Source organism: Chrysochloris asiatica, unplaced genomic scaffold (assembly GCF_000296735.1).
Source record: "Chrysochloris asiatica unplaced genomic scaffold, ChrAsi1.0 scaffold00034, whole genome shotgun sequence".
NCBI lineage: Eukaryota > Metazoa > Chordata > Mammalia > Afrosoricida > Chrysochloridae > Chrysochloris > Chrysochloris asiatica.
This window is the reverse complement of record NW_006408552.1, coordinates 3,325,170-3,334,522: the sequence shown is the minus strand read 5'-3', so window position 1 is coordinate 3,334,522 and position 9,353 is coordinate 3,325,170. Positions and strand designations below refer to the sequence as shown.

The 9,353-nt window shown below is 51.0% G+C and overlaps 1 protein-coding gene across 1 annotated transcript in view; it reads right to left on the bottom strand.

The window, feature by feature from the left end:
- Positions 1-780: 780 nt before the first annotated feature.
- Positions 781-9,353, bottom strand: part of STYXL1 (serine/threonine/tyrosine interacting-like 1) — a 58,568-nt gene continuing 49,995 nt past the window's right edge. Inside the window, exons 5-7 of the mRNA XM_006859833.1 lie at positions 7,335-7,432; positions 5,297-5,409; positions 781-912 (exon numbers count right to left, since the gene is read on the bottom strand). Coding sequence (XP_006859895.1) covers positions 781-912; positions 5,297-5,409; positions 7,335-7,432 — 343 coding nt within the window. The remainder of the gene's footprint in view (positions 913-5,296; positions 5,410-7,334; positions 7,433-9,353) is intronic.

Sequence of the window (9,353 nt, the reverse complement as noted above, 5' to 3'; positions counted from 1 at the left end):
GTCTGACTCCTAGCGACACTGCATAGGGTTTCCGAGGCTGTTAATCTTTATGGGAACAGCTGGTGGGCTTGAACTGGAGGCCTTGTGGTTAACAGTCTAGTGCTTACCCTACAGAAACACCAGCCAGTCCAAGTGACAGGGAACGTTTGCTGAATGAACTTCAGGCTGGCCCTTCCTGGGTGGATTTCCTAAATTCCCCCACCATTTCCGGGGTCTGTGCCTCCCCTGGGTGGTTGTGGGTGCTGGCAGAGCTAGGGGAAATGCTTCCAGAGAACAGCTCCCTGGAGTTCAGAGGAATTTCTAGGAACCTGAGTGTGGCAAACAAGCCAGGGAGAATCCAGTGGGGAGGGAAGAACGGGAAAGTGGATCAAGCGATCAGGGGCAGGGGTGAGGGGTGCTGGGTGTTGGGATGTGTTCTTGTACCAACAGCCCCTGAGGGACTGTGGAGCCTGGGGGCCCAGCCAGCACTCATGTCTGCCCATGGGTGGGCTTTGTGACACCTCCTGGTAAGTCCCTGGAGCTCCTCCCCGGCAGGTCTCCAGATGTGCAGACCATGGGGGAAGGAGGTGGCCACCACAGTGCAGTCAGTACAGGAGGTGACCCTGGAGGCCTGGGGGCTGAGTAGAAGTCCCTGGGAAGAATCACTGCAGAAGGCTGACACAGGCTTCAAGCAGCAAATGCCTTCTTCCAGACCAAGCCCTTTACCCAGCCTGGTTCACAACGCCCCACAAGAAGCCCCCAAGTGACATGTCCAGGATCCCTTGCTGGCCTGGAAGATGATCAGTAGTGCAGATCCAAGATGTTTGTGATGAGGTCTCCAAGAACAATTTTCTCCCAGAGCAGAAGCTGGTTCACGAAAGCCCGGTTTGGACACATGTTGCCTTTGCACTTCTTGATGTAGTTCCAGGAGCTCTGTGACGACAAGCAGAGTGGACATCAAGATCGGTCCTAGACCTTTCCCAATGCAGACAATACCAGTGCTGGGAGCAAATGGGCATTTGTCCAGGGTCCAGATCAAGGGCCAAAAAAACCACAGCGGCCAGGGGCTAACTCTTTAGGGTGATGCGCTGTGACTCAGCCTTGAGATTCTGAACCCGGAAACGGAAATGATTCCTCCTCAGAGGGCTCCTGTGGAGACGAAGGCAACATCCGTGAACCCACCCTCACCAAAGGTGTGCAGGCGGGTGGGGAATTAACAAGAAGGGGAAGAGAGTGGGGACTAATTCTTTGGAGAAGGAAAAACCGAAGATGACCACTCTCAGGCAACCATCCTAAAGTGCAGGAAGGGGGCTAGTGAATAGAGAAGGTGACCAGCTGGTCCCCATCTTGACCGAGGACAGAAGAAAATGATCAGACCAAAAATGGTGTGGGGGCACAACTGTACAGCAGTAAGGTTTACTAAGCCCTTCGGATTTTCCCTTCCCGTCAACACACACACAAGCTCTTTCCGTCACACAGAGCATGCGCCTTTCACGGCACCTGTGGCAGACAGGAAGAGCAGATGCTGCCTAGGACATGCCCCAGGCCACACTTCGTAAGGGGCAGCGCCCAGCCGCGTCCCATCCTTCAGACTGCCTACCCTGCTGTTTCGGTGTCCTGTTCAAGTCTGGCTTCAAATCCCAGCTCCATCCTCTATGCAATGGCAGGACCTTATGTGGCAGGGCTCCAGTGTGTTTATTACTCCTGAAGTCATAGTTGTAGTACTTCGTCATTTCTGGCTCTCATGGCGCCTTAGACATGTGCTTCCCTGATGATCTCTCAGGGTCAGAGCTACTCTCGGCAGTTTAAAGGCACCAAAATCAATTTCTTCTGGGCTTGGGGATCCCACACTCTTTTTAAAATTAAAGAACACACAAAAAATACATATAAACTATAAAGCAATTCTTAGATGCTGTAAGTTAGTTCTGACTCATAATGACCGTATACACAACAGAACAAAACACTGCCCACTGCTGCTGCCACTGCGCCAAACCATCTCATTGGGGCTCTTCCTCTTTTTCACGGACCCTCTACTTTACCAAACATGACGTCCTTCTCCAGGGAATGGTCCTTCCTGACAACATGTCCAAAGTATGAGAGACGAAGTCTCATCTCTGGCTTCTAAGGAACATTCTGGCTGTACTTCTTCCAACACAGATTTGTTTGTTCTTCTGGAAGTCAACATTCTTCTCCAAAACCATATCTCATAAGCATCCATTCTTCCACTGTCTTCCTTATTCACTGTCCAATGTTCACATGCATACGACGCTACTGAAAATACCATGGCTTGGGTCAAGCACAGCTTAGCCCTCAAACTGACATCTTTGCTCTTGAACACTTTAAAGAGGTCTTGTACTGCAGAGTTGCCTAATGCAGTACGTCATCTGACTTCTTGACTGCTGCTTCCATGAGTGTTGATAGTAGATCCAAGCAAAATGAAGCCTTGGACAACTTCAATCTTTTCTCCATTTATCATGATATTATTTTTTGGTCCAGTGGTGAAGATTTTTGTTTTCTTTACATTGAGGTATAACCCATACTGAAGGCAGTGGATCTTCATCAGTAAGTATTTTAAGTCTTCTTTGTGCTCAGCAAGCAAGGTTGTATCATCTGTATATTGCGAGTTGTTGATGATGCCACGTTCTTCTTCATAGAATCCAGCTCCTTGGATCATTTGCTCAGCGTGAAGGTTGAGTAAGTATGGTGAAAGAATACAACCCTGGCACATACCTTTCCTGTTTTTAAACCATTCAGTGTTCCCTTGTTTTGTTCGAACAACTGCCTCTTGGTCTAAGTACAAATTCTTCATGAGCACAATTTTGTGTTTTGGAATACCCATTCTCTAAAGTGTTGTCCATAGCTTGTCCGGCTCCACACAATCGAAAGCCTCTGCAGAGTCAAGAAAGCACTAAATGTCGAAGTCATAGAAAGCAGGTAGCAGTCCGACATCCAGGCTCAGCAGAAAAGCTGATGGAGACAAGAGATGATGTCATAGAGGAGGGGAGCCCGTGCCCACGAGCTTTCTAAGTTTCCTGTCCTCACCGAGGCTCAGGAGAGGCACTCAAGGGGGGGTGTGCAATCTGGTGCTCTTCACGTAGCTCAAAGCTCTCAGCGTCTGGAGCTGCTGAGGGTAAGAGGTTTTCCATTTCTGGATAGGTGTTACCTACAGCAGGAACCGGCTTTTTGCTTCACCAGTCTTCTCAATCACCTTCCTGGCAAAGAAGGGTGGCTGCTTTGGTTTTAGGGGTCCATTAGTCTTTACTGACTTTTCTGTAGCTCCGCTGATGGCTTTCAGTAAGGCAGTGGAACATCAAGTATTTCACCAACACGTGATGTTGACACCTGAGATCTCCCATCTAAGGCTTTCACTGAAGACTCAGATCCCAGCTTTAGCCCACCCATCCTTAGGTGCCACACAAGTGCCTGGTTCTCGATTTCTCCTATCAACAAAGTTCAGAGGAGCCATTCTGGATTGCTCTTGATCTCAAGAACCAAATTCACCCATGCTCTCCTGAAAGGAAGATTTAACTTTCCGCACCAAAGCTTTGGCAGCCCCCCACCACTCTCCTGAAAGGAAGATTTAACTTTCCACACCAAAGCTTTGGCAGCCCAGGTAAAGGGTGATGGGAGGCTCTGGGTGCTAGCCAACTTTGGGTTCCAGCTCACTCCTGGACCCCCACCCTCCCAGGAGGGGTAGGTGGGGAGGAGACAACTCTAAGAGCTGGCCTTGTGCCTGAGGAACACTGGGGCTACAGCCGGCTCCCAGAGCAGTACGCTGTGCCCAGGAGGGGTGCACACCCTTCCTTGCCTGGCCTTCGGACTCTGATCGCAGAGCTATGCCCAGATCCCCTGAGTCTGTGGCCCCGGGTACTGCATGGTGGCAGGAGAGCTAACCTAGCTAGAGGGTTTGCTGAGCCAGAAAGGCCTGCCAGGACCACAACTCAGCACCCCGTGACCCCAGAGCTCCATGTCAACACATCTCTCATGGCCGAGAGTTCTTGAGAGGGCACAGCAGGCTGCTCCTCTGAGGTCCCGGCCACCGGGAATACATCGTGCCGTGTCTCCCTGCAGGGGGACTGGTCCTGCATGAGTTTATCACAGTGACAGCTGGGCCCTCGCCGCAGGAGAACCTCACTCTGCTCTTCCCTGTGGCCTCGGCTCTGGATGTGGCCAGAGAGACAATTGCACTTTTCTGGGAAAGTGTCCGGTGCCCACATCTAATGGGTCCTTGCCACCAAGTGTCAGAGGAGTGAGAGCTCTGAAGGCTGTGTGCCCAAGCCCCTGCTGAGTCGTAGGGACCCTGTAGGACAGAGGAGACCTGCTCCCTAGGTTCCTGGGACTGTCATCTTTACGGAGCAGACTGCCTCATCGTTCTCCGGCAGAGCGGCTGGTGGGTTTGAACCACCACACTGAAGTTAGCAGCCCAATGCTTACCCCACAGCACCACCAGGGCTCCTCCCTCTTTGAGTGATGACAGAACAGGAACCACAGCAGGGTGAGCTCCAGGGGGCTCGAGCTGAGGAGCCCCTTGGGCCCCCGTTGGCGGATAAGCTCTGCCTCCAGCCTAGCTGGGGAGGGGTTTCTGCCAATTCCCACTAGCTCTGGATACCAGCCAAGACCCCGCCCCCACAACAGTCCTGGAGCGTGAAGATCCAGAAAGTCCTCCTGGGACGGGGTGTGAGGTGTGAGGACAGGACCTTGAGCGCGACACCCTGTGAGTGTGTACCCAAGCCTCCTTGTAGCACCTTCACTCCAGAAAGCACGCTGGATGAAGGCTGTGGTCTCTGTCTGCCTCTCACTTACTCCAAACACCCCTTGGCACTGGTTTTCTGGATCTGACCCTAACCTTCAAAAAGCCCATACAAGCCGTCGGTGAAGTAAGGCTCCCCACCCCACAAGTCCTGGAGCGGGAGTCAGGAACCCCAAGTCCCCGTGGAGTTTGCTGTGATGACTCCCAGCTCCCTACCCACCTGGGGGCCCTGCTCTCCTCATGAGGAAGGGAGATGGTGGGTTGAGACCCTAGGACCCGGAGCTGAAGCCAGCTGCTGCCTGCCTTGCAGAGTGTTGGACAGATGCTGGGACACGGAGATGGCAGTGGGGACCCATAGCCAGAGTGCCCAGACCTGCCCCATAGACCCTGCTCCTGGACAACAGGGTAAGGTCACAGCCCAGGCTCCGGAGCTGCCCTCCCAGAGCCCTGCCCTGCCCACCTGTCAAGAGGCCCCAAAGACAGTGCTGTTGCCATGTCCCTCCCAGGTCCAGCCCCGAGCCCGGCTCCTGGGGTGGCCGTGCCCAAGCCTAGACGGGCTGCCTATACCTTCAGAGACTGCCCCTGCCAGTGCATGAGGTAGGCAATGATGACTGCACAGCTGCGACTGATGCCCAGTTTGGAGAAGACCAGGATGACCGAGCCAAGCTCCAGGTGGATGTCTGAAAGAGGTAAGGGTGGGGTGATCACGTACAGCCCCTGTGATAGTTAAGGTTTTATGTCAACGTGACTGGCCAGCTTTGTCAGCGGTTTGGCAGTTGAGATCTAATATCATCAGTTCATGATGAGATCTGCTCTGAGCTGCCCATCAATTACAGGGATGTTCCGGAGGGCTGTGGCTGCTTCTAACCTACACCCAACACTCAGGCCAGGCTTGCTCTCTGCACGGTCTGGATCTTGCATCCAATTCTGCTTCTTTGCACTCAGCCAGTGGCCTGCTCTATTGCCTGCAAATCCTGGGAGTCATCAGCAGCCTACCTTCTTACCTACTGGACCTGCCCGCCTGCCACCTGACCTGTGACCTCCTTGCTGTAAACCTCTCTGCACATATCCACATATTAGCTTCCCTGGTATTATTTCTGCACGGTGGGCTGGGTTTGTTGGCAGATGGCAGGCCTCGGTGGGCCTATAGACCAGGAGTGGGCCCAGAACCTACACAGCACAGTCTGAGCAAATACGTGACTCTACCAAAACTATCACATCACCCAACAAGTGAGGAGACTCCCACCTGGCTGCCAGGTCATGAGAATTCCACATGGACACTCAGGTCTGCTCAGGTCTGCTCTGCAGGCTGCTGACCCCAGAAGGGATGAGCAAGCTGTCCCCCAAGGACACTAGGACACTTACAAAGACAGTATGTTGTTATGGTTGAGCGCCACTGAGTCGGTGGTGACCCTGTATAGGGTTATCCGAGGAGCAGCTGGTGAGCTTGAACCACCAACCTTACAGCTCAAATGGCTTTGCAGTCTGGTGCATTAGCCCACAGCGCCACCCCAGGACTCCAAGGCCAGTCAGTGTAGCATATGCCTAAGAGCCAGGGCTCTACAGTCAAAGGGCCCAGGTGTAAATCTGAGTTATGCCACCCACTGGTGGTGGCATTTTTCTCATCTGAGAAATGGGGTCAGAACATAACCCACCTCATAAAGTGTTTTGCTTGTGCTTAGCACCGAGGCTGGCTTACAAATGTCTGCTGTAACCACCTGACTAATGCCTCCAGAGCTGTGAGGCTCCCCAGGGAGGGGTGAGGAAACAACCGAAGCAGCCTGGTCTGGAATCCTATGAACAGAAGGTAACTTACTAAGCCCAAATCACACACTTTCGGGACTGAGGGGGCTCCAATGACGAGGGCCAACGGTCTCGTCCTATGAGAAAGGCAGTTGAGGCATAGAGCTTCACAGTGATGTGTGAATGCGTAGTGGGCTACTTCGTGCCATGGGACTCTACCACCCACAGTGGGACATGTGGCAAGTCTCAGTCTCTGCTGCTGGGAAAGCTTCAACCAGACACTGAGTAAATACGGCCCAATCGGACCCTGGACATTTAGGCTCAAATACCATTTGCCAGCCCTCCTGCAGTGATTTAGGCTGGGGCTGTCCCGGTGCCAGGCAGGCAGGCATGGTGTGGGGACTCTGAACTGATTCCCCTTTGCTTTCTCCAGGGATCTTGTAGACCAGCATGTGGGAGGTGGCTGCAGAAATCAACCTCAATGAGGGAAGCTATGGTGGGCACCACACATTAACAGAGAGAGCTGGAGGCACACATTGAGAATCCTGAAGTCAGAGCTGGAAGGGGCTTTGGAGTCTTCCTTCCACCCCCACTTCCACCCCACTGACAGACAAGAGTGGTTCACCTCTGGGTCCCCAGAACTAGGGCAGAGCAGGCCTCTGTGAGTGTATTAGGTGGACAAACAGGCACCATGAGGCTGGACTGAACCAGGGCTCTGATGCAGTTTGCTGTCCTTGTTTGGTCCTACTGCCCCGAGGCAAACTCTGGGAGACCACCCAGGATTAGGCAGTGGATGAGGTGCCAAAGCCCATCCGCCCCCTGTCCCAGGTCAGTCGCTACCTGGTTAGAGAAGGCTCCTTACCAATGAAGTGACAGAGGTGGCGTAAAAAGGGAGAAAGATTGGCTTCCAGCGAGTCTTCCACTTGGATGTGAAGAAGCTTGTCAGAGTTGTCTACGAAACTACAGAGAAGAAAACCTCAGGTGATTGGGCAGAGTCACACACAGCTAAGACTCAGGCACTCTGCACATAGGACATAGTGCTGAAGCCAATGAACTGTGATGTCCCATGAAACCATTACCTCAAACTTCCAAACCAAGAAACCAAACCCCATGAGGTATATGGCTGAACATCAGTAGCCTCAATTCTATATTGATGTAAATAAATAAATATACATATAATATATATATATATATACACACACACATATATATATACACTACACCTGCCAGTTCAACTTTTTACAAGCGTACAATTTATTGACTTCAATTACATTCATCATCTGTATAACCTTTAAGCCTTACCTAATGTGAATTTTCACCATAAAAAGAACTCAGAGCCCCTGGAAACAGCTAATAAACACTGGTCTCCACACCTTGCCTGCTCTAGTATTTTCTTTCTAAGTGAGGTCATACAATATCTGTCCTTTGGTGATGGACTTGTCTCATTCACTCAGCACACTGTAAGCTTCATGCATGTACTAGCATGTATCAGGACTTCATGTCTACAGCTATTTCCTGAGTGGGAACGCAGGCCCAAGGCTGGTTCCAGCTCTCTAGGTTTCCTTCGTCACATATACTCACCCAAACCCACTGCTGCCAGATGGATTCCAACTCTAGCGACCCTGTAAGAGCAGGGGCAGTAGTTGTTAAGTGATGTCAAGTCAATTCCGACTCATAGTGACCATGTTTAGGGTTTCCCAGGGGCAGCTTATGCCAAGGGCCACGTGGATGTTTATAGCATCATTCGTGGTCAATATAAAATGATCAACTTAAAAATTAGCCTGTATTTGGTCATACATTTAATTAACTCACTCCTAATGACATCTGGGGGTACTGTGGGCTAATGCACTGAACTGCAATGTCGGCTAGAACTCCGAGGTCGGTAGTTCAAGCTCATCAGTCATTCCTTGGAAAGCCTATACAGGTCGCTATGAGTTGGAAGCAACTCGACAGCACTTAACAATGTGATGGCCAGAACTGCGGTTGTCTGGCCAGGGCCAGACCAAATGATGTCGCAGACCGTATGCAGCCCGTGGGCCGGATGCTCCCACTCCTGAGCTATGGGGTTGCCGGGGCTATACACTTTCACAGGAGCAGACGGCTTCATCTCTCTCCTCTGGAGCAACTTGGTGGGCTTGAGCCACTGACCTTGAGGTTAGCAGCACCCCCAGGGCAGCCACACATTGCCCACCAATTCTTCACTGTCCTATTTGTTTGCTGATCCATAAAGCAGAAGACGTTTTTGATTCTAGAAAATGTTGAGCTTGACAACAGTTGTCTTTGCCAGAGGCCAGCCCAAATTATGTCACAAAGGATTTCATTACCTAAGTAAACATTAATACCAAATTATCTAGTCCAACATACGTGGTAAAAATCCATTCACTTCTGGATCGAGAGCCTCTGTAACTTGGGGATCCATTCGGGGAGAACCACCACAGTCACAGAACTAGGCTTCTGTCCAAGGAAGACTTTCTCCACTATTCACATCTTCTGGTTTTTATCAATATATAAATTAGCACATTTATCACAGGCTTGAAAGAGCACAGCCTGCAGTATGGATTGCATCTCAATGTAAAGAAAACAAAAATCCTCACCACTGGATCAATAAACAACATTCTTATCAACGGAGAAAAGACTGAAGTTGTCAATTACTTCATTCTTCTTCGATCAACTATCAACACTCACGGAAGCAGCAGTCAAGAGATCAAATGCAGTATCGCATTAGGCAAATCTGCCGCACAAGACCTTTTTAAAGTGTTGAAGAGCAAAGATGTCAGCTTGAGGACTAAGGTGCTCCTGACCCAAGCCATGGTATTTTCAATAACCTCATATGCATACGAAAGCTGGACGGTGAATAAGGAAGATCATAGAAGAATTGATG